General features: G+C 39.6%; 1 protein-coding gene across 3 annotated transcripts; it reads left to right on the top strand.

Annotated features, from left to right (window-relative positions):
• Positions 1-1,788: 1,788 nt before the first annotated feature.
• On the top strand, positions 1,789-22,666 carry ZFAND4 (zinc finger AN1-type containing 4). Of its 3 annotated transcripts, none has more exons than XM_068197537.1 (10): positions 1,789-2,023; positions 2,913-3,215; positions 10,420-10,495; positions 10,584-10,651; positions 11,183-11,369; positions 15,326-15,473; positions 16,303-17,484; positions 18,097-18,151; positions 19,507-19,624; positions 21,758-22,666. In XM_068197537.1, exons 2-10 carry the CDS (start codon positions 3,032-3,034, stop codon positions 21,891-21,893), a joined length of 2,154 nt encoding a protein of 717 aa, XP_068053638.1. In that variant the 5' UTR covers positions 1,789-2,023; positions 2,913-3,031; the 3' UTR covers positions 21,894-22,666. The 3 variants fall into 3 exon arrangements, with proteins under 3 accessions (XP_068053638.1, XP_068053639.1, XP_068053637.1); XM_068197538.1 differs by lacking the exon at positions 1,789-2,023 and adding an exon at positions 2,080-2,248 and having other exon boundaries at positions 19,510-19,624; XM_068197536.1 differs by lacking the exon at positions 1,789-2,023 and adding an exon at positions 2,080-2,248.
• The last annotated feature ends 1,363 nt before the right edge of the window (positions 22,667-24,029 follow it).

Genomic DNA, 24,029 nt, shown 5'->3' with positions numbered 1-24,029 from the left:
GCATACAAGCAGAGCAAATGCATAAATGCAGGGGGATCAAATGTTTATTTTATTATACAAGTGACTGCTTGCAATTCTGACTAGATTCACTGCTTTTATGATAGTGACTACGTTATCTCGGACTCTTAAGACTGTTCTGCTGCAGATTTAAAGCATGTGCTCAGACGACTTCTTTGAGATCAACTCCCACTTGCACTGAAGCCCTCATTCTGAGACATCTGGTTCAGTCTCTTGTTTCTCAAGCTGAATTTCCTTTATCAGGCACAGTAAATACTACAGCTGAAATATCTAGCACTAATGAGGGTAAAGCAGAAGGAAAGGTTGGAAGGGATAAGGGAGAAACATGATGTATTGATTTGCACCATAGGTGGGCCTGGCAATGATTCATGTTAAGTGGGGAGGAAGCTGAGCAACTTGAAAAAGAGTGTGGGGGATATTTGCAGATGGGTGTCTGCAGTGAAAGCATTTGAACTTTATTTATAGGCATTACATCTGCTGCATATGCCTCATACGTGATCTGGACTGCTTCTTTACTCATTTTTTCTGTGCATAGAAGGGCTTCAAAGATAAGATGGTGAAGAAAAAGATGGTGAATTCTTCTGTTTCTTATCTGCATCTTTCTTCTTGGCCCTTCACATTAATAACTTCTATTAACATTGCAAAGAGGGCTGTTCACAAGCTAAGAACCCTAAGGGCCAAAAACTCTTGGAGTAGGAAAAAAAAAACTCCTGCCCTAGTGTTTCTTAAACTTTAATGTGCTCAGCAGAGAAAAGCTCTTAATAGTGCAAGTTTCTATGATATAGGTCAGAACCTTTGTTCCCACCTAGTCTTTCTAAACTGGCAGATGGAGAGTGTTTGTGCCTTTTTCGTGTCTCTTCACATATTAAAATGAGGTCTAGGCACTTCACTTCTGGGAGAGCTTGGTCTGAGGGGGGACTTTTTGAACTGGGTTTTGGCTAGACGGTTTGGTTTTAGGTTGTGTTGGTTTTTGGGTGATTTGGGGGTTTTTTGTATGTTGGTTTATTTTTCAGGTTTAGTTTTTTGGGTTTTTCTGTAAATTCGATAACCACAGCTGCTGGGAACCACCTACTTCTGGGAAGGGCAGAGCTGAAGGCTCAGTATTACAGCATCCAGAAGCTCTGACAGGTTCCCATACCTGCTACGTGCTTCTCAAAAGCCACAGTTTTAACTGGGCCTTAAAGTGAGTCAGGGTAGGTCTTGCATATTTTAAAACCTAAATGGAAAGTAAAGGGGTTAATGTAATTAGCACCTGCTACGAGGACAAGCTTGTTTTCTCTAGCCTGTCATCATCCAGGGGCCCCGCTGCTTCAGGTGCTTGCCCTGGCCCACCTCACGGTGAAATGGGAGCACAATGGAGCGCTGGCCTTCAGAGAAGGTGCCCCAGAGCAGTGCCTGGCCCCTGCCACGGGGGAATGTTCGTGTCCTGGCTGGGAACAGCGGGCGGCTGCCCGCGCTGGAGTCGGCCCGCCCCTGCCGCCCGGGCCCAGCGCTGCGCTCCGGCACACCGGCAATGCCTGGGAGCCGCTCGGCCTGAGCGCAAGGTCTCGCTGCTGCCTCCGCGGGTCGGCCCTGAGCAAAGGCCGGCGGTGCTACGGCCGGGACGAGCCGCCGGAGCCACCTTAGCGTCATCTGCCCTGGGCGCCTCCCCGGCCCCGCCGCACTCCGTGTCCCAGGAGGCAGCGCGGCCGCCGCCGCTATCACGTGTGCACCGGTAGCGCTGGGGACGTTGCACAGACTCACAGAGCGGTTTGGGGCGGAAGGGACCTGAAAGCCCATTCCCGTTCCCCCCCGGCCCTGAGCAGGGACACCTCCCACCGGAGCGGGCTGCCCGAATCCCCATCCAGCCCGGCCTTCGACACTCCCAGGGATGGGGAAGCGTATCCGGGTCCTTCCCTGCGCACGCGCTGCCGCCCCTCGTCTTAACGACCACAACAAGCGGCCCGCCGGGCGCCCGCCCCTGAGGCGCCGCCAGCCCCGCCCCCTGGGGCGCTGATTGGCCGAGGTTCGTGAGAGCGGCCGTCCCATTGGTCCGCGGGAGGAGCTGTCACAGGGCGGGGCAGCGCGGGGGCTGCCGGGCGGCACCTCCCAGTCCTGCCCCCGGCGGCTCCGGCTGCGCTCCCGGTCCGTGCGTCCCGCCGGGCCCGGCCGGCTCCGGCAGCGGCGGCGGGCGGGGCGGCGCGGGGGGAGAGGAACCGTGTCTCCCCCCGAGCGGCCCCGACGGTGGCAGGTGAGGCGAGACCCCCACCATGGCTCGGCGGGTTCCGGGCCCTCTGGAGCGCCGCTCCTGCGGGTACCCTGCGGCGGCAGCGCCGAGGGCGGCGGGCAGGGGGGCCGTGCTCCGCCGGCGAGGCGCGGGGCCGGGGCATTGGTGGCGGGGCCCGCGGCCAGCCCGGGGTGCGAGGCCGCCCCGAGGCGCGGCGGGGACGAGGCAGCTGCTCGCCGTCCTTTGTTCGCGGGCGCTCCGCTCGGCTGCCGGGCTCCGGCCCCTGCTCCGCTGCGGCGATGGACGCCGCTGGCGGGAGCACGGCTGAGCTGCCTCCTCCAGCTGCCTTTCCTAAGCCCGGAGCAGTCCCTGTTCCTCCGCCGTTCTGGAGTTTTTCTCTAGCTCTGACACTGCGGAGGGCTCAGCTCTTGTCAGGATGCATTGGGCGTCTGGTTGTCATGTTCCTTGTGGAAACAAAAATAACAAAGGTAGTAGTAGGTTGTGTCTGGAATGCTGACTGGAACTAGAGCCCTAAAACTACAACGTTGGTAATATAATTTGTGGTTATCTTGCCCTACCTAGGTAATAACTTCGTGTTTCTTAACAACCATTTTACACAAAATGAATTTAAATTCTCTTTAGCAGTTACATTTAGATGTTGTCAGAACTATATTTGTTTGCTTTATAGGTGAAAAATCCTAAAGATGAACAGCAATGCACTACACATGTCTTCAAAGCTGCCTTGGCTAGAAGTGGAATGTAGTTTCCTGACAGATCTTCTTACAAGGAAGTTGTAAATCCGTTCTAATGGCCAACAAGAAAGAGCCTCCTTTTTTTAATAAAGATAATATGGGACCATTTCACTACAAACTTCCTTTCTATGAAACTATGGAGCTCTTCATTGAAACGCTTACAGGAACCTGCTTTGAACTGCGAGTTTCCCCCTTTGAAACAGTTATTTCTGTGAAAGCTAAAATTCAAAGACTGGAAGGTACTATTCTCTCTTATTTCAGTGTAAACTTTATCACGTTAGAAGTAGTCCTGTTTTAAAAAGCATAATTACTAAAATCAAACCAGAAAACTTAAATGTCATGTTTAGCAATATGTATAAAAACTAGGTGCTTAGGTTTAATTGAAATTGAGTAATTTTTCTGTTCTTTCTGTTTTCTATAAGTTCATGGCTTAGGCTTCACTGCAGTTGGTATGTTTGCTCTTCTGGTGGGATGGTTGGTTTTTTTGGTTTTTTTTTTCTATGTACAATTATTAAGGTCAATTGTAAAAAGTTTGCGGATTCTCTGACCCAAGTCGTTTGTTAACTAGCAAGGTTATAAATTTGAGCTATGCAATATATGTATATTGTAACTGAGCATACTTTAGATTTGCTGCTATGTTTGCTGCTGATTAGGTTAGTGAGTTTATGGTTTTTTTATGATACTGCAGTCACAAGAGTAACTGCAGTGCAGGCAAATCCCAAAGGTAGCTTTAAGTTACTGATTTGAATTTTGTTTAGATGAGTGATCTTTTGCTGGTAGACATCTGGCTGAGCGTTGCTTGTCTTAAAGTGATAAACTTGACGCGTTTTGCAAAGTGAAAATCTCCTTTAAATTATGAGGCCAGTCCTGATGCTTACGCAAGAAGAGTAAGTGTAGGTTAGTCCCCTCTTACATCTTTTCCTCTGTGGTGAGGATGACCTTGCATGAAAGAATGTGATTTGAAATATTTATATATTCATAGTTTAAGTATTGCATCCTCTATCTTCCTTTTCACTTTGGAGGGGTTAAAGAACTGTACAGCTGTAGAAGCGGAGAGTATCAGAGTTGCTAATTTTAAGAAGAGGGATCCTCTTCTTCCTTAGTATACCTGTGTGTGTTTTTCATCCTTCTGTCTGTGTGGAACCCATCCTCTGGGAGATGTAACATAATGCTGTAGACTGGAATCTAAGATATTCTCCTCCTCTTACGGAAATCTGCTCTGGTGAATGGAAAAAAACCCAGACAGCTGGCACAAATCTTAAAACACACAAGCATTGCAACAACAGAGGGGACTATTTACTGGAGTGATGCACACAGCAGAAGCTCCACTGTGCAGATGACCGGATCTTACATCCGTGTAGGCACAGCAGTGCAGCTCTGTGGGTGGGCTTTTGTTTGCTGTGGACAAGGCTTTAATTAATCAAAAGTCAGATAATGTGTTGAGATGCTCCTGGAGGCTAGAGGTGAAACAAGAAACGGAGAGGGGGTTTTCCTACCTATAATTGAATATAGGTACAGGAGACATGGGTAGAACGCTGACTAACAGTGAATGAAAAAGGTAGCCTAGGCAGTAGATAACAGAAGAAGGCAGGCTATCTGGGCAGTATCAATGGTGCTTTAAAGGATGCATTAAGAGATCAGTGGGAGATGTGAGGAAGAGGGATTTGAATTCCTTGTAGTCCAATATGTGAGACTGTGAATAGCCATACTCAGTTATACCTACAGCTTACAAAAGTGTCCTCATTTCTTATTAGAAGAACAGCTCAGTAATGAAGTTACAATAATACTTATCTGGAATTTCGTTTGCATGTTGTAGTTCATAGGATGGTAAAGTAATTATGGCTTGGCTGCCTGCTGTATAGAATTAATAATAAGTAAATTTCATTAAACATGGAAGATGAATTCACTGGTGCTTATCATTGAATTGTCAGCAGTCAGTTAAAATACTTTGATACTCCATAGCAGAGTTAAAATATTTGTACTGTTCTGATTAATGATTTGTGAGAGGCAGAGTGAAAACAAATTGATCAGTTACGTGTGGAAGAAACAGATACACAGTGACAAATTAATTTTATGTTGCATTTGGGGTTGCTATTGCATGTAAAATAATAATTAACAATTTTTCAGTGACAGAATTCCTATTATAGTGCACAAGTTCGAACAGTAAATCACCTAGATGGAGCAGAAATTCAGAAGTAATTTTGTTGTGATTTAGCATGGGAAGGAGAAAGCTTACATCTGTTCCTGCTGCTGGTTTTCACTTTTTATTACTGTATCATGTCAGCTTTTGTGGGATGTGAATCTCTCTTATTTAAGCTGCACTTCTGGTTGGAGAATGCCTCCTACAGTGCTGGAAGACTACATTAGGACCCTAGTTCTGCATATTTTCTACATTTGGATGTGGAGGACGATAGAATATAAGCAATTAAAAAAAACAAAACAAAACAAAAAAAAACCACCCAAAAAAGAGATGTTTTGAAAAAGTGAGCTGAGACCTGAAAGCTCCAAGAAAAAATCTAGAAATGTGTCAGCAGTTAACAAATTGTTGAAATATTACCAATGGCTCTAATTGTAAGAGGCTAATAATAAAATTAAAACAAGACAAATTGATCTTTGTCAACAGCAGGAAAATCTATAGCTGTAGACTGTCTTCATCATAATAAAAAAGCATAATATGGATGGCATGTTAGGAATTTTGTCTACTTCAGATACTGTTTGTCATTCTTGATGCCTGCTAGTGATCTGATATGGAAAGGCTTTGTTTAGACAGCTGTACAAGACATTGGTACCTTAGTAAGAAAGAGCTCCATGTTTCCAGCTATGTGTTTTCATTGGTTCTAGTCAGTAAAGAATATACATAAAATTTGCAGGTTCTAATGCATCTGAAATTTCAGTGCAAGTCGTCTACTCGTAAATTTAAGTTATGCCATATCTGATGTGTGTTTGGATCAGATCCAGGCATTTGTCCTCAAATATGTCCTATGTGAAGTAAGCAGGAGATTTGTTATAGCGTTGATTTTGGAGTCCCAGGGGTAAATCCCTCCTAGTCTCAGATTCACTGACTGAGCCCTTTAAAATGGTTCACCTGGGAAGAAATAACTCCCTTTGTCTCTGCTGGTGGCATAAAAGCTGGAATACACACACAGAGCTGCTAGCAGTGCTACCTACTCCATTGGTTTTACTTGTTAATCAGTGTTCATGGACATAGATAGGATGATACCTGAATTTCAAGGTGGCATGAAAGACTGAGCTTTAATATGGGTAGTGCTTAAAAAAATCAACATTTCAATGAAAGACAAAGTAATGGGGTTTTTAAACTGAGCTCTCTTTGCTTTCTCCATTGCACAAGTCCTTGTAGCTGCTGGGATGGGCAGAGTTTAGTATGCATTAGAAAACACCAATTATTACAGTGTTTTATAGACTGAGCATTTGGGTAGCATATTTGTAGTAGTGGTTAATTAATCTGTTAAGAACCATAGGTAATACCTGTAAACATGTTTGTTGGGAAAGATAGGATTGAGTCTCAAGGGAGGAGGTGGGCTTTGGATTTGGTAGTGGTGGTATTATTGCTGTTAGCTTGCAGGAATTAATGTGAATTCTTTGGTATGGAATGTTAGGGCATTCATTTACGTAGTTAGCTTTAAAATAAAAACCAACTTGGTCATGGTTTGTTAGGTGAGTACTTGCAAATGAATTTTATGATCTATGTATGTGGAAACGTCGACCTTTTTAGATGAAAATTTAGATGTTCTCTTTTTCTTGTATTATTGTAAAGGGGGAAAAGAGAACTAGCTCTGAGAGCGCACCTTGATTTCAGTGTTCAGTAGGTGTTTCCTTGTGTTCAGCAGGGAAAGACAGATGCAGCAGTAATTTTGTTGTGTATGTGTGTACTCAGTTCATTGTGTGAGTTGTTATTTTGCTTTGGTCTTTTTGCTGTGGTTATTTTGCTGCCTGTGTATAGCAGCTTCAAATTAAATAAAAGGAACTAGAAGAATGTCAAGCAGACTTCATATGATGGTGTAATTTCTTTCAATATTCTGTGAATTCAGAGTATGTCACAGTGATATTCATTACTATTTGCATTAGAGAAAATAGCTGTGCTTCTGCCAGGACTGGAGTACGTGGATTGCGCAAGTGTCATGAATTTTTAATGGAACTAATCCTGCTTTTTTCTGTTTGCTACTTTTCCTCTGCATCTTCTATTTGCTTTATGATTTGCCTGTTTAATGTGCTGATAGAGAAGTTGATGAAGCATTTTTTAAGCTTGTGCCTTGTCTGAGCTGGGGAAACGTTTCTGTGAGTGCAAGACTGCTCATAGTGGTTGGCTGCCCAGGGCAGCATCTGGAAGCTGTAAAGTAAGGTCACCTTTGTCAGGAAATTTTGTTGGCCTGCATTCAGTTACTGCTGATTTGCTGTCTTTGGTCTGTTTTTAGTCAGTCCCTTCAGCAAAGAGGTCAGTACTGACTCCATTTACTCTGCCATAGTTACTGTCACTCAAGTGAAAGCTGAGGGGTTTAACAATTAGGAAAACGGTCCTGCCACTGTAAGTTGTGGGCTTTTGCACCTCTTACTTATGTAGCCAGTTTGTGCAGGAAATAAGACTGTCAGCCCAGCCTCTCTGTAAACAGAGGCTCCATCAATTTCTACATTGAATGAAAGATAAGTGCAGTTTGAATTTTGATAGTGGCATTTTTAAACATAGGAATTTTATACCCACAGCATAAAATCAAGGTTTTTTTCTGAAATCTACAGGTATTTTAATTTTTTTTCCTGTGTCAGACTTGACAATATCAGTTTCTGTGGTGAACCTACTTACCATGTCAAAACAAAGAGTAAGGGAGGAAAGCCTAAGGCTGTATGTGATATGCTGATTCAGAGACAGGATAGGGTAGCTGCTTCTCTCCTCTCCTTCTCCTGTTTTAGTAGGTCACATTGGCAGCATACCTGCAACCATTTCAATAGGCAGACTCTTCTGTCCTCCTGTAGCATCAGCTGGCCAGCTCATTTTCATTAGAACATTGAGGTGTAGCTTATTGCCTTGCTTACCTCTCAGTACTGATTTGGGGCAGGCCAGTGATACCATCATGTGCTGCTTATGGAGAGGGTATAGTGGATGGGTATCTCACAGTTCTCATTATTGTTGGAAGTTGTACATGATGATCTCATGTGCAAATGTCTCCTCAAGAAATCCTTACTATCATCCAGAAAAGGGATAGCCGATGAATATTTTGCTGCCTCTGAAGCTATAAAGCAAAGAGTATTTCCTCAGTGTATAAATACAGAATTCTAAGAAAGCAGTATAAAAGGGAATAAGTAATAAAGATGTGTCTGTTTCCAATTACAGCAGAGTATCCTCCTTTCATCTGTTCATTTCATCAAAAATACATTGTCATTGTTGAATGAGCAAAACCATGTTTCACTCCAGTACTGCCAGCTGCAAGGCAGCCTTTTTAACAAATACTCTCTTATTTTATCAAAGTAATTGGAAATTGCTCCTTGGAGGCTGCTGAAACCATAACAAATGCAGACAGTAATCAGATTGTTTGTAATCAGAAGAGTGCAAAACAACACAAAAAACTTTAAGCTGGCTATTGCCAGCTTGTTCTTTTGCTTACACTGCTGTCTTGAAACATAACCAATAACCAGCTATGAAATAGCCAGCAGTGTAGTAGCAATTATGTTAGTCTACTGTATGAACATATTCTTCTTATAAATATCCTGTGGACTTCAGAGGATATAAGATTCCTGCTAAGTGCAGTCATGGGGAGTAAAGTTGTGTTAGTTCGTCAGAACAGGGAAGATCTGGATATGAGCTGGGGTGAGAAGAGGAAATTGTCATCTTCTGTAAAGCCTAAAGAAAAACAATGACGGTTCCTCCAAAGTGCACTCCCCCTTCTGCACAGGGATGTCTCCTGCTTGCCTATCAATTGTGCTTGGACTTTGATTCCCTCTTCCTCCATGCCATTGATGGCTATTGGGAGCTTTGTGCCCGTCCTCTGCCTCGCAAGGGACTACTTTGCTGATCCCTGCCACAGCTTGCTAAGCAGTCTCACAAGCCTTCAAAAGCTTAGATGTTTTTGGGAGCTATCTTAAAGACTCTGATCTTTGTGTTCCCCTCCTGCCAGATGTATTTAGGGAAGTCTTACTGTGTAGCACTGCCACTTTCATTTCCTTTTAAATATCTGAACATGTAATGAATAAAAATATAGGATAATATTATTTTAATGTAACCTTTAGGATAATATATTTGTAGATTTTGTTTCTAAGTATGAGAAATAGTGTTTAGAACTTCTTGAAAAAGTAGTTCTTGTTCTTTATAGATATAAATATTAATTAACATTTGTCATGAATGCACTGTGAGATCTTAATTACCTGGGTTTCACTAGACAAATTGAGCAACTTCCTTGTGTTGCTGGAGGGAAGTTTTTTGGGGTTTTTTGGTTTGTTTGGTTTTATTTTTTTTTTTTTTTTTGGGGGGGGGGTTTGGTTCTTTTTTTTTTTTTTTGTGGTCTGAAATGCCTCACCCTTTTGTAACTGTGTTCATTTTTATCTATCCATAATTTGGAAAATGGTAGTATTCCAGTAAAAATAGATGAAGACCTCAAGTTGTACTTTTGTTTATTATCTTTAATGTGTATTACATCTGTATCTAACTGAGTTGACTATGCAGGCAAAAATTGTGTAGAATTTGGATTCTATTTGTATAGAACACATATTTTTAAAAAGAACAAATATTCAGTATGCTTACTTTCTTTTAACAAAAAATAGCCAAGTCATCCCAGAACTTGAGTTGAAAGTAAGTATTACTGGATACTAGTAATAACATTCTGATGGCTTGAAAAAACACCCAGAAAGAAACAAAAGTGTTTGTAGGATGAAGTTTAACTGTTGTGGTACTAAACTGTACATGCCAACTTTGAGGTCCCAAACCAAGCAGGGATAAGAACAGATTTTCACTTCTCACTGCTGTAATAGAGCTGGCACCAGTCACCTTAATGTGATTGTCTGTACTGTGAGTAATACAAAATGCCAGTCTGTGATTAAATTATTCAGCAGTTTTGTAGGTAGAGTTTTATCCTGTTTTTCCCGTCAGTAGACATAAAGCTCTGAAGTTCAGATAACAAGAAAAAACCTCCGTTATCTAATGACTGGAAAAAGCAAGTATTCAGTAAGCCTGAAGCAGTTGAACACTACACACTCTCTGCTGAGCCAAAAGGTTGAACTTTGTCTGTGAGCTAAAGCCTTCTGAAAATCTTTGGTTTTAATAACTACATGGAGGTTGGATGTCATGGCTGAAGACTGCTCAAGTGGCTGTCCTTCTCCTGCTTCTTCTTTCTCCTGTGATCCAGTTTCAGTCCATCAGCCCCACACTCTTGAAAAATCAAAACTCCCCAGAAGTCTTCTTGCCAAGCCTTAAGCCATTTGTTTGTTTCTTTTGTTTAGGTATTCCTGTCTCTCAGCAGCACTTAATTTGGAATAATATGGAACTGAAGGATGACTATTGTTTGGATGATTATAAGTAAGTATAGAATAAAATTATGTTTCTAAATAATTGTTAGCATGAACAACAGAAAATGCTATAAAAATTTGTTTGTTATTATTTCCAGCATTTCAGAAGGCTGCACTCTGAAGTTAGTTCTGGCTATGCGAGGTGGACCTGTTAACACCAGAAGAGGTAGGTGTTAAGGAAGTTAAAGACAGTGATTTTCATGCAGTGTCTTATAACTGTAAAGAGTTTCTCTTAGGTAAGCATTTTAGACAATGAGACTTCAGTTCCAAATTAATTGGAAAAATACTTAACAAAAATGGGGGATTTTTTTCACCATCTTCTCTTAGCATATCAAGTGCACTTTGTTTACTCTTAAATTAAGTGTATTTGTCTGTAGAGAATTGTCAAGTCATAAAATCAGCAATTCTTTACTTGAAGAAAAAATTATCCTGGAATGTCATTATACAAATAATTTTTAAAATATGGTCAATAAGAATCAGACATTGCTACAGTTTATCAGGCGAAAAACTTGGTTATGTGGATCATCTGTATAGGAGTGAAAATGAAGAAATTCCCTTGATAATATTCACTTGGGAAAAATCTCAACTTACATTCCAGGTTGGGAATTCCTGTTATTAGCTGAGCTGAGCTCTCAGAGGTGATCAAAAGAACAATAATAATACTGTGGTTTTATTTTGGTTTTTTTTATCTTTTTAGTTCCTGTGAAAGATCCTATCAGGGAAATGGCTGAATACATGGATCCTGCTAGAGACAAGATCTGGGAGAAAGGGCCGTCCAACAAACAAGTTACCTTCTTAGTGTATCGCGAAGGAGATCGCTTGAATTTCTTCCGTGTGGTTGACCGCGGCGATGGCACTTTAACACCACTATCTGAATCTTTGAGGTAAAGTTGGTTTTAATCTTTGCATTATTCTTCAAAAGTGGATTGCTGTGTAATTTTCAGCTGTATTTGTTGTATCAGAAGAGTGTCTGGCATATTGAAAGAATTATTCCCTAAGGGCTATTAAATTGTTGTAACTGTCTAACAGCACAGTAGTGCTTTGTGGTCAGTGGTTGTGCTGATGGTTCTCTGATCACTGTGTGCATTAATATAGTGAGATAAAACTGACTTCATACTGCAGGCAATTCTCAACATTCCAGCCCTTTCTGAAAAGGAACATGTTGCAGGAGAGTCAAATCAATATTTTATTAGATAGTAATAACTTCTATTAAGTACTTTCTCTTACATCTTAAGGCATTTGTTTAGTTTTGTAAATATTTCCCTGCTCGCATAATAATTTTTTTATTCCTGTGGGTGTGACTTGACTAAATGATTAGTTGGGAAAATAGCAATTACCAATACAGCCAGATTTTGGATGTAATTAGGCCTCAGATTAGCTACTGTTGAGGTACCAAGCTTGTGTCAATTGCTGTCAGAATCCAGTGATCTTATTATCAGAAGGACAGGTGTATCACTTTACCTACTGCATTGTAATTGTATTTACAATTTACAAAGTTTGGTAGTTTTTTACCTAAAACTATCAAAATGGGTAGCTATTTAAAATTACTGCATTCTGGTTTTATACTGCAGCTTTTGGGTAGGTACTTATATCCTGTCAAGAACTTAATATTTGTACAGCTGTGAGGAAAGGAGTCCCTTTTCTGAGAACAAGCTGTATTTTCTTCAAGGCTAAGGCTCAAGCTGCTTTAAGTGACTATTCTTGTTTCTGTTTGCAAAGGGAAAGCAAGAGCTTTGTGCTGGGTTTATATTGTTTGTATTCAGAGTGATACTACTCTTAAAATTTTTTATGAAACATCCATACTTAAAAACCACTGATGGAAAGAAATACCAAAGCTGAATTCCCACATTGTTATACAGAGTAGAATGACCTAGTGTTTGATAAGCAAGGAAGAGAAAAGATACAAATATTTTACATCTGTGATTTTATCTTTCAGCCCCTCTACTCCTTCAGTAAATAGCCACATATGGTATTATTTGAAATAGGTTTTAAAAAGCATAATTGGTTAAGAACTGAGAGCCTGACTGCTGCACTGGGCTAGATACACTTCTGGAAAGATGAGCAGACTGGTGTAATTTTTGTTCTTGCTGTTACCACTTTGTTCCTATTTAACCTCTGGCTCCAGTGAGCATCAAAACCCATTCACAAAGCTGGGACCGTGGATGCTATACTGTGAGTTAGTGCAAGGAGTTGTCATAAGGAGCTTGAAATTTCATTTTTCAAAAGAATGGGCTCTCTGGTATCTGCCTACATGTTCAAATTTTAGTGAGTATGTTGTTTTTTTTTTTTTTTTCCCATTTAAAACTAGTATAGACAGTGGTCTGAAAATTTTTTGTACTTTCCCTAATGTACAGATTTACTAGTAATTTTACTGAGATTGGCTAAATATTGCAAATGGGAGGAATAAACCACACTCATTTGGCTCTTGCAAGGTACCTGGGTAAGCCTTCCAAAGCACAGCAGCACACAGGAAAGTCAAATACATTGGGCTTAAGAAATGTGCTGGTGCTGGTCAAGTGAACCAGTTGGGTTGGAAGCCACCTGAGTTGAAAACATTCAGCTTGAGTTGTTTCTGTTTTTCTGTGCTTTCTATGGGAGTTCACTTACTAGCTTTTCTAGTAAGGCAGGTAGTAATTTGGAGGGGAAGGAAATCCTAATTCTTGAGTTTGTTACCATGTCTGGGTGAGACTTTGGGAAATGGAAAAAGTAGCAAAGGGAGGAGAGAATGGAAGCACATCAGACCTTTTTGTTTGATCTTTATAGAGTAAAGCTGTGGGTCACTCTGAATACTACTGGAAACTAGTTTTCCATACTGACAGGTGTGTTCATATGTGTGGGTATATTGGTGACTAAGCATTTTGAAGCACGTGTTTATCATCCTTTTTCACATTGCTGATACCTGGAGCAGAATTCGACTGAAATTTAGAAATGAGATGTTGGTTTTGGTCTTGGTTTTTAATAGTTCTCCAGATAATTTTGCTTTATCTGTGCTTGAGTTACTGGTTAAAACTTGACAAAAGTATAAATGCATACAATGATCATTGTCTCTGGGTTAGAAGAACATTGAAGCTGTGGTGGAGCACTGGCAGACAACAGGTGCCAAAAGGGTTTCAGCAAGCTAATAATTTTTGAGAAATGCATTTTACAAGGAAGAGCTCTGGAATGTTGACACCTATGAACAAAGTAAATATAAAATTTACTCATTGTAAAATGGGCTGAAAATATCATTAATACCAACAGTCCCTGTCCAACTTCTATAATTTTACAATCACACTAAAGCAAACAAAAAAATCCTTTAGTCACGCTTTTTTGGTGTGTGTTTTTTGCCCCTATTTGTCAGAAAATGGAACAAAAAGGTAACAATTATTTTTGCATTAAAAAAAATCAAAAACCAACCAGACATGAGACATACCACTTTGCTTTCTATCCTTACCTAGCAGGAAGGGACATTCAACAAATTCTTTTCACTTGGTGATGTAAACCTTTGTAAAGATAAAATTTTGAAATTATTTTTTTAGTGTTGGGTTTTTACCAGGAGAAATATGTATATGTAATATATATGCGGACTTTTCCCATATGGATTTGCTCAGGTTTTGATAAGAAATGTCTGGTCTATTTTGCCGACTCTTGGTTTGAATTTGCTGCTGTCTTGCTCTTCACACTGTCTCCCAGCTGTGCTGCCTTTGGAATTTTGTTACATTTTAGGAACTGGATTTGGAGAGTCAGTGCAAAAAATGCTGGCTCTAAAGGCAGCAGAGTATTTCCAAGAATCAGGTAAGATGCCAGCTCTAATTAGTGATATTTTTTTTTTGGTACTGACTTCCACATGACTTTAGTTCTTCCTTGTTCTCTTCTGGAGAGTAGAAACTTAAGCTAAATCTACTAAAACATTTGTACGAACACGGGAGAATTAGGGGAATTGCCTGATTATCATGATTTCTAGCTGATGACAATGTAATGGAAGAGCTAAAACACTCTTTAAAATGTATTACCTACAGTGCTGAAAATGCATCAGTTTGTAATGAATTGGACAGTCTTAATGGTTCTTTCATTTCACTGTCAAATGTTGAATGTGTTACTGATCAATGCTTCATTGCTTCATAGGAAAAACAAGTTAGATGCTGATTTTTAAAACCTTGAGGTTTAGCATTTTGTTAGAATGCAGAATGGAAGAAGGAAATGTCATACTGTAAACTTCCAGTGACTACTGACTTAAAATATTTTGTCTTGGGACTAGCAATTCTAATCTATTTATTTTTTTTTCCAAATGTGAGACTTTGAAATCTTTGGACACCTAAACTGATCTTTTTTTCTTTTTTTTTTCTTTTTTTTTTCTTTTTTTTTTTTTTTGAAAAGGAGAAATAGAATATCACATCCACATGGGTGACCCCTCCATTTCCATTTATGGTGAGAACACCCCTCAGGATGGATAGAAATTTGGACTTTTCCTTCCATGCCAGTGTCTGGTTAATTGGAAAACTGATCAGCTTGTTGTCTGAATCACACACTTAACAGCTTTGGCCATATCTTCAGGAGGCATTTGTGGAACTGGATATCCCCTCTGTGGGGAAAATATATAGTGAGTGTGAACCAACTGTATATGATATAACAACTTCCCAGAAGCGTGGCTATGTACAGATTTCAGCAACATCATTTTGCCCTAATAAGGGATGCTTATGTGGATAAATGGGTTTGAAATATTGTTGCATACAGTTTTACATAATGTTTTGTCAACAGATCAGCTACGGATATGACTTCCTAGTTGTGAGAATACTCTACATTGAAAATGTAATTAAATTACTTCATAAGAGGATGAATACAAACTTTCTTTTATTTTCAGTGGTGGTTCAGTTTATAATATATATGCTGATGATGAAGATGAGACAGAGGCGTCACCTTCTGGCCAACAGATTCTTGAGAATTCAATTACTATGAACAAAATGAAACTGCTCAAGGCAAAGATGGAGAACATGAATCTGAGTAAAAAGGTGAAATTGTGATTTCAATTTTTCTGTCATAAAATTGCATGGGCTTTCCTTGTGCTGCCTTTCCTAAAAAGTAGATCAGATTCTCTGCCATATTGGGAAGTCAAGTTATCATGGGTAGATGAATTCTCAACCATTGGTTATGTAAATAGTATTGTGTAAACATTCTGCTGAGGGGCATTGGCATTCCTTGGACCTACCTGCCTTCATTCAAAGAATTCATTACTAGTCCTGGATTTATTTGCAAGTATAGATTTTTTGGGTAGGTGGGTGGATTTTGTGCATGTATTTGTTTGGGTTTTTTTCATCCAATACTTTAAGTAGCATAGTTTTGCAGTATTGCTCTGGTAAAAGTCAATGTTTCTCTTAAAATGAAATTCCATTAGATATACTGTAACTGAAAATGTAAAGTGAAATATGGGAATGATACTATCTTGAAAATAAAACATTAAACTGATGCTCATGTGTGATTAGGTTACCTATATGTAACACGAAGAGATGATACTTCCTTACATTTTTTGTTGTGTTTGAGACCTGAAGCTCCTCTGGATAACTTGATGGCATTCTGGCTTCCTTCTTCTGTTTCTCTGATATATCACCTATTTATTGAAAACATTTCCTGATTATAATCTTTGATTTTATTACTCAGATGTTGGGGTGAAGTCTTGATGGCTAGTAACATATGAGGGAGTAGAAAGAAGGATCTGGCCTTAAACTGTCTGAATTCCTCAGAATATATTTCCAGTCAGGTCTTTGGAGTGCAACTGGAATTCAAATACTAATTGTTGTATCTGTGATTTCTGACTTTGGTTGGGATTTTTTTTTTTAATAGCCTAAGAAAACTGTCAAGGTGAAGCCTCGCCCTCCCATGACGCCTCGACCATCGAGTGGCTCGGTGGCTGCTGCCCGTCACCGCTTTCTCAGAGTGCTGCCACACATCGGACAGTCGTGCCTACCTCCTCCTGGGAATTTGCATCAGTCAGAATCTCCCCAAAACGCGCTTTCAGCACTGGCTACTTTGGCCACTGCTGGTAGAACAATGCCATCCACAGCTAATCACTTCCTTAAGGAAGATGACACTTGGCAGAGCAGCTCTTGGTCTCAGCCAGTCAATAGCATCAGGTTACCACCGAAAATATCTCGCGTTGAGCTAGAAAATGCAAAGCTACCTACAAATAGTATTCTGACTCCTGCTTCATCCCTGCCTGCAAATTCAGAAAAAGCACCTGAAAATGCAACCTCAGCAAGTGAGGAGGATGCTGTTTTGTTTCCAAATCTAACAAACGTGGAACTATATGGAAGAGAAGAAGAACATCTGCCTGAACCAGATGCTTTTGCTTTTTTAACAAAAGGAAGCACTGCTGAACAGTGTAGTGAGATATATGACATAGGAAAGGTGAACCCAGAGCTTCAACTGCCTGATGGAGACAAAGATTCTAAGGTTGTAGAGCAGCATAGAAAACCTATTGGCAAAGTGCTGAGCACTGCAGCAGTTGAGACTGGTCTTCTCAGTACTCGTGAATTAAGTCCTCAGAAAAATCTGCTTTTGTCTCCCCTCCGGTATTCAGCACAAGTGGCACATCACAGTACTCTGAAACCACAAGCACAGCCCAGATGCTTTGAGACTGGTAACTTGAGATCTACGGCCTCCCCAAATGTGCTTCAATCGTTGGAAGTACGTAGTATAGCAGACTCCTCTTTTTCTAGGACCACTCGATTTTGTAGTGTGAAAGTAGAGTCACTTGGCAAAAGACCTGATGTCATTTCTAAAGCAGAGGCTAGGGACATCACAGATGTGGCTAGCAAGGCATCCAAAGAACCTGCGAGTTCTGTAAGTAACTTAGGATTTCTGGCTTCGCTGGCCCGAAGCACAAACAGGGAAAGTTTACAGAGTTCCTGTGGGACTGACAGGTTTCGGACTTCTGGTGTTGCACTACCTACAAGCCTGCAGCATTTTCAAGAAGAAAGCTTTAGGAAAACTGCTCCGCCAAATGAAGGTGCAGAATATATTCTAGTGAGTATGCATGTGTCCAAAGAAATCAGTTTTCCTGTTTTTGTGATACTGATGTTACAAAACTATTGTGTGTGTGTTTGTGCCTTGTCAGGAGAGGCAGATGAACTGTGGGAGGTGTATTTAAATCCCTGATTTTCTTAAACTGTTTCCTGAATGGCTGATGGTATCTAAACTGCCTGTTTATCTAAACAGGTCCTAGAAGTAATTTTTCATTAAAATTAAAGTGGTTGTTCAGTTCACAACTGAAATTATGAGTTATTGTAGTGATACAGTTATGAGTGTGTGTGTGTCATCTGGCTTCTGCTGCTCACTAATTGTCATTTGTTCCAAAGTGTGCCCAGTGACTGGCACCATGTGTGCCAAGCTTCTGCTCTGTAATATACTTTGTTGTTTCGGTGTATTTTGAAGTGTGGGGAGAGTTATTAAATAGCCATTGAGGGTAAGGCTTTATGTTGCAGAACTGTAACTTTGTGTGCAGAAGTTGTCTTGGACTCTTCATGGGTAGTAGATTGATAAAAAATTGACATCAAATAAGCTGATACCAGACTACCTACATTTCCATTTAACTTCCATCTGCTAGTAATTTCCTTGTGGACATATTTTTTTTTTTAGTCTGCGCATGGGCTTGGAATGAATGGAAGTATGACAGCTGTAGGGAAAAGAGTAGGTAAGTAACATATCATAATTAAAAATGACTCTAATCTTTCCTGATACATCACACATACAGAGGACAAAAATAATTTATCATTGTAAAGCATTTGGCTTCTAGAGTCCTTGCTGTATTACGCTTCTGTAGCATGGTTCATCTTTTAATATTTTAAGCAATTCTTAAACAAGCAGATGGCATCCAGATCTTAGATTGATTATAACTGCAACTCTTCCTTAGCTTTTTTAATACTTAGTGAATCCTGCATGTCATCTGTAGATCAAAATGTGAGTGTCTGTGCTGAAGTTTCCAGATTATCAGTTCTGTGAATACTTCTGTGAATGCTTCTGAAATTGTGTGCTTTTAGATGATGAAATTGTTAGCGTGGACAAATGTTGCTTGGAAATTTCAATGCTAAATAGGAATGGGGTGGGAGTGGTTGGTAGTGATGATGGTGTTGTGTAGTGACTGCCTGGTGCTGCTGTTGAGTGTAGTCTGCTGCATTTCAACTAAGAAAGACTGTTGGGATTAAAGATGTGCTGGCCAAAAAATACTTGAGAATTCATGAGATAACTTTTTGGTAACATCCTGACAATATAGTAGTAGAAACACTGAAAGAATGTTTGAGAGGATGCATTGCTCACTTTACTAAACCAGATGCAGGAAATGTGCTTAAGCAAGTTGTGGAGAAAGAACTTAACTTCCATAGAGGGAGGGGAGGAGAAGAAGAAAGGAGAAGCCTTTTCTTTACATGATCTCCAGTTAATAAAGCAACAGCCAAGCATTACATGGCAAAAAGTAAAAATAACGTAAATTTTTAAGTGTAGAAATTTTACAAACATCTGCTAAGTGCCTAATGTAACCATATAGCTAACTAGAGGCCTGTAGTCGAATACTATACTTTTCTTGCAATTATACAGTACCAGCAAGATTTTAAAATGTTGCAGTATTTATTTGGCAGACTGGTATACTGAATATATTGTATGATAGGTACTGGATTGCCTAGTTGATTCTTTGCAAAGCCACTGTGCACAATGCTTTTCCAGTGACACTCTGTGTTCATTTTACACCTAGGAACATTATTAAGAGATGTGTTTATTGATTTGTTCTGTAACTTCTTGCTTACGTGAACTTCTAAGGGGTGTTCAGAATAACAGTTCTGTGCATTGTGATGCCTCTTCCAAAGCTCTTCATAGGCTTGAAGTGTGTTTCCTGTTTTGGCTTTCAGGGTTTATTTTTCCCCTCTCCTTTTAGACTTTGGGGTTCTCACCTAAAGTATCCTAAGAAATGCAAAATCAATCTGTGTTTCAAAAGATAACATTTAACTAGTTTGTGAGTAAGTTAAAATGTCTTTGCTGTCTTTCTACGTCTGAAAGCAGGTGAAGCAACCCATCTTCCACCTGTGAATGGCTTAATTCAAGCAAAAAAGAAAATTTCAAAGCACTGCTTTCTTTGTGGCAAGAAAACTGGATTGGCAACCAGCTATGAGTGCAGGTAGGCTGAGTATATAACCAGCTGTTACTTAAAATTGATAGCTGAGTTAACAAAAAAGTTTTCTTTGCTGCACGGTATTCCTTAAGCATAGCAAATCGAAAGGCAACCTTCAAAAAAGTTGCAATTCTCAGTTCAGCAAAACTGCAGCATAACTTGGGAATGTTGCCCCTCTTTTGCTCTTGGGGTGTATGTTCTTCCAGGAAGGTCAAGAAATAGAAGGTAACAGAATGGAAGATACCAGGAAATTAACAAGATAACAAAAAACAATGAAACTTCATACTGGTGGGAGAAGAACTTGCTACAGATACATGTTCTGCAAAGTTTCTCATCTGTAATGATGCCTTTAAAACTTGAGGAAAAAGTGGGTTTGGTGTAGTTTCTCAGGAATGTCCCTCAGATTTCTCCCTATTGTAGCACATCTTCACAGTTTGGGAATTTATACAAATTTGTGTTCAACAGATTTTTGATATGTGTTCTGCTTTTTGCAAGACTTCAGTTACCTTTGAGCATTTAGAGCATCTCAAACACAAAACACCAGCGTGCTGGTCCCCCAAATCATTACTTCTAGACAACACCTGGTGCCTGGTGGTGGTCTTCAGAAAATGTAAAAAAAAACCAACAAAAAATCCCCAGACAAACAAAAAAAAAGCCTCCAAACAGACAAAAAAAAAACCCCAACAACAACATCAAAAACTACAGGAAAAAAATAGCTCTCTCTGTTAATCTTAGTTTTCCCCAAAAGTATTTTTTTCCCCACAAGATATTTTTTTCTTAGTATTGTTTCCTATGGGCTAGTCAGTGTTGGGAACTGCTGCACTTTGAGCGCTGCATTTGGAGCTGATCTCGGTTCATGCCAACAACAGCAAAGTGAAAAAGAACTTCTGCCATTGGGGAATCGTATAGAGAATTTCAGGGTGAGGAATTGTCTCCTTACTGACTCTTCAGTCTCTGATTTTGAAATGGTCTTGGACACTGCTCATTTTCCTGATGAGCAAATAGCTGCAAGCTCTTCTAAAAGTAACTAAGCATCTTACTTAAGGGTAAAAATGAAGGGGGTAATGGCTCATCTCCAAGAATATCATTTGGTTTTTTTTCAAAAGGAGCAACTATAGGACTTTTACCAGAAAGCAAGCTAAACCTTGCTAAAGAGAATACAGTCATATGAGAAAAGTTGTGATTATGGGACCAAGAACCAAAGCAAAGCAAATCTATTTCCAGGCACACAGAGTCTCAGGAGCAGCTGCAGAGTTTATTATGAACCCAGATAGATAAATAAATAGGGGATTATAATGTAATAGTGAATTTGATGGGTAATGCTTATTCCATTTCAACAGATTTCTGATTTTGAGTGGTTGTCAGTGTTTAACTGTCAAGAATTATCTCTATCAAATAATCAGGCAACAGGACACCAGTATGAGTCTCCAGATAAAGCACTTTTCCAGATCATATGCAACATTCAAAGTATACTTTTCTCCTGGTAAGGCTCTTAGCTGCAGAACTGTCAAGTTTGAAGCAAAAATCCTGATCTTAACTCATCAAAATTGCAACTGATACTGGGTAGATGAACCCTTTTGAAGTCCTCCAGGAAGTTATGTTCCCTCTAGTTTGTCTGATGTCTTTAACAGCTGACTACATCTGTATTTATTAATCTTAAATGGCTAATTTGAGTTTATGCCAGGCAGAAGCTGAGCTGAAAACAACTGTTATGATTGTCTGAGTGATGTGATTTTGAATTGAAATGCATTATATGGATTTCACCTGAGGGAATTGCTGTCCATGGTTTTTTCCTTTGAATTCTACCAACTAGTATTGCGTGAGGTCCTTAAAAAAGAAAGAAAGTAAAACAAAGCTCATCATGCTTAATTTATAAGTGTATTTGATGCTTACTAGCTGGTTTCTGGAGTACTGATCTTGCTTAGCTTCCCAGCTGAAGAGACTGTTGGGTCAAAACTAAAACATTCAGTGTGAAAAATGTCATTCTGTGTACCCCAACAGTTAATGTTATCAGTGAAGAATGGTAACAATTCAAACAGCTCTGTCATTTAAGACATGATTAAGGAAAATGGCTCCCAGCATGTCAGAGCATTAAAAGCTTTGAAAAGCTTGTAACTTGTAATATTCTTGATTCTTCAGATGTGGAAACAACTTCTGTGCAACACACCGCTATGCAGAGACTCACACTTGCACCTACGACTACAAGAGTGCAGGACGGAGGTATTTACAGGAGACCAACCCCATCATTAGTGCACCAAAGCTTCCCAAAATTTGACATGGTTGTGCTGCATGTGGCCACTCTGCTGTTAAAGAATTGTATTGAATTGAGAGAAGCACTTGCTTAAACTGCATAATTTTGCCATGCTCCGTATTTAAAGATTTGCCAAGTAACAAAAGCACATGAGGATGCATCGAAGAATAATGTGAACACTACTGCAGTTAAAACTTTTCTTCTTGAGTGAATGAAAGGTTAAAAATTAGTTTCTGAAAACTTACACTATGATTTAACTGTTACTGCACGTGTTGTGTTTTACATTTGCAAAAGCTATTTCACTAGACAAGTCTTTAAAGATGCACTTTACTAACTTTACTGTATAACCAGAGTTGAGGGGGTGTTGTAATGAGGGTGTCACGTGATGTCTTCTGTACTCTTGTTTTTGTCCATTGTGTGGTATCAGAATTCTAAGTTATTTCACTAGAAAGATCCTCCTCCCTCCCCTTTCTTCAAGCAGCCTGTTTTGAGATTTTAAGGGGATAGTGTGTTCCACCACTCTGTTTCATTCTGATTGATACTCGTACATTGCGTGTCCATTCTGAAAATTACATATCATCTTAATCACATTTTCTTAAAATAATGCTGTTTATATGACAAGTTTGTTTTTAAATAGAAGGTTCCCTGTTTGTTGCCATTAAATATAAGAAACAACTTATTTGAACTTTTTTTGTAATCCTAGATTTTTTTAAGACTTCACAACTTGCTTTGTTAAGATGTTGAATGCTGTTACTGGAAGAAATTCTAATAAATAAATATTAAATTTTATTCTTGTTTATACTGTCATAAATGCACAAAATAATTTCCCTCTTACAGGTGTTTGTGGTTTTTTGGTTGGTTGGTTTTTTTGGTTGGTTGTTTTTTTTTTTTTTTGCACAAGCACCGGCTCATATCTGTTCATACTGAAGGTGATGGGAGGAATTCCCACCAGCTTCATTAGGAATAGTGTGACCAGCACTGTGTGCTTTAAATAAACCTCCTGAAGTCTTACAGGTGTACTGGCAAAGAAATGAGATACTTCTAATGATTATGTAGCCTCTGCAGAAACTGCTTTTGGAGGAATATACCTACTGAAAGACTTTCTTCTTTCATTCCCTTAATGCTTGTGAAATATTCTTATAAGCATAAGTTGCATGAAGTGTTCCAGTATAAAGAGATTAATAAAAAACCTACGACAACAAATGACCAAAACAAAATAAATCCTCCCATATTGTGTCTAGGTAATCAAATGTCACGGTCCCTGTCTTGTCAAAGTCCTCAGCTACTGGTTGTAGTAGTAAAATGATCTGTGCTGCATTCCAGTCAAAGGGTAGCAGCTTTATGAGAATGACAGTCAAAAGGTGGATGAAAAAAGAAGAAAGATGATCACTGAAAGAGAGAGAAGTAACTTGAATAATCTTATCCTTGAAGGAAATCCATTTTATGTAGTCCACTTCAAACTTCTTAAACCTGAAGTTTTCAGAGTGATGAGCTTGGAAAAAAATGTTGGCAATCATTCTTCTGGGCATTGATAAGATAAAAATGTCATTCCGTGTGTGTGACTTCTGTGCTTTTTATTACTGGAGGAAGTTCCCCTGATACAATGAACATGTTGTTACTGAGCCATGCTATGTACCATGAACTGCCTGGAGTTTTTTTATTTCTTCAGCTCTGGCATGGGACAGTGTTTGGTGCCAAAGGAAAAGAATAAGGAATGTGACAAATGCACAACTGTTTTCGCAACAACGACACACAGCTCAGCAACATTCTAAAGACAGAGGTATTGCACTTTTTGTAGGTACAGTAGGGATTTGGTAAGAAGTAGAAATAAAATACTGTGGTCTGTGATCACTTAATCTGATTTTGCATAAGTATAATTGTCAGGAAATTGTTTTGCAGTCTATTGGAATAGCTATACTCAAATTTTAGTACAACTGCATAACAGATATGTGGTAGGAAGTCTCTGAGTCACATCTCAGTTTTGACTCTCCCTTTCTGCATATGTAAAATGAAGTGCACAGCAATGCTTTTTTGGAATATGCAATGCACTAATCTAATTTTCCTGTGTATAGCTTCTCATAATTTTTATTATACCTCATTTTAATTATACTTAATACAGATACTTCTTGTTCAGAACTCCATTGGTTTTGTTCTCACAAG

The sequence above is a fragment of the Anomalospiza imberbis genome, chromosome 8, assembly GCF_031753505.1.
Source record: "Anomalospiza imberbis isolate Cuckoo-Finch-1a 21T00152 chromosome 8, ASM3175350v1, whole genome shotgun sequence".
NCBI classification, from domain to species: Eukaryota; Metazoa; Chordata; class Aves; order Passeriformes; family Viduidae; genus Anomalospiza; species Anomalospiza imberbis.
This window is presented reverse-complemented; position numbering and strand designations above follow the sequence as displayed.

Bases quoted from the DNA above. Each gene is read 5' to 3' on its own strand.
- ZFAND4 (XM_068197537.1), top strand. From the start codon at position 3,032: ATGGCCAACAAGAAAGAGCCTCCTTTTTTTAATAAAGATAATATGGGA. The intron at 10,652-11,182 runs GTAGGTGTTAAG...TTATCTTTTTAG, and splicing joins ACCTGTTAACACCAGAAGAG to TTCCTGTGAAAGATCCTATC. The intron at 17,485-18,096 runs GTGAGTATGCAT...TTTTTTTTTTAG, and splicing joins AAGGTGCAGAATATATTCTA to TCTGCGCATGGGCTTGGAAT.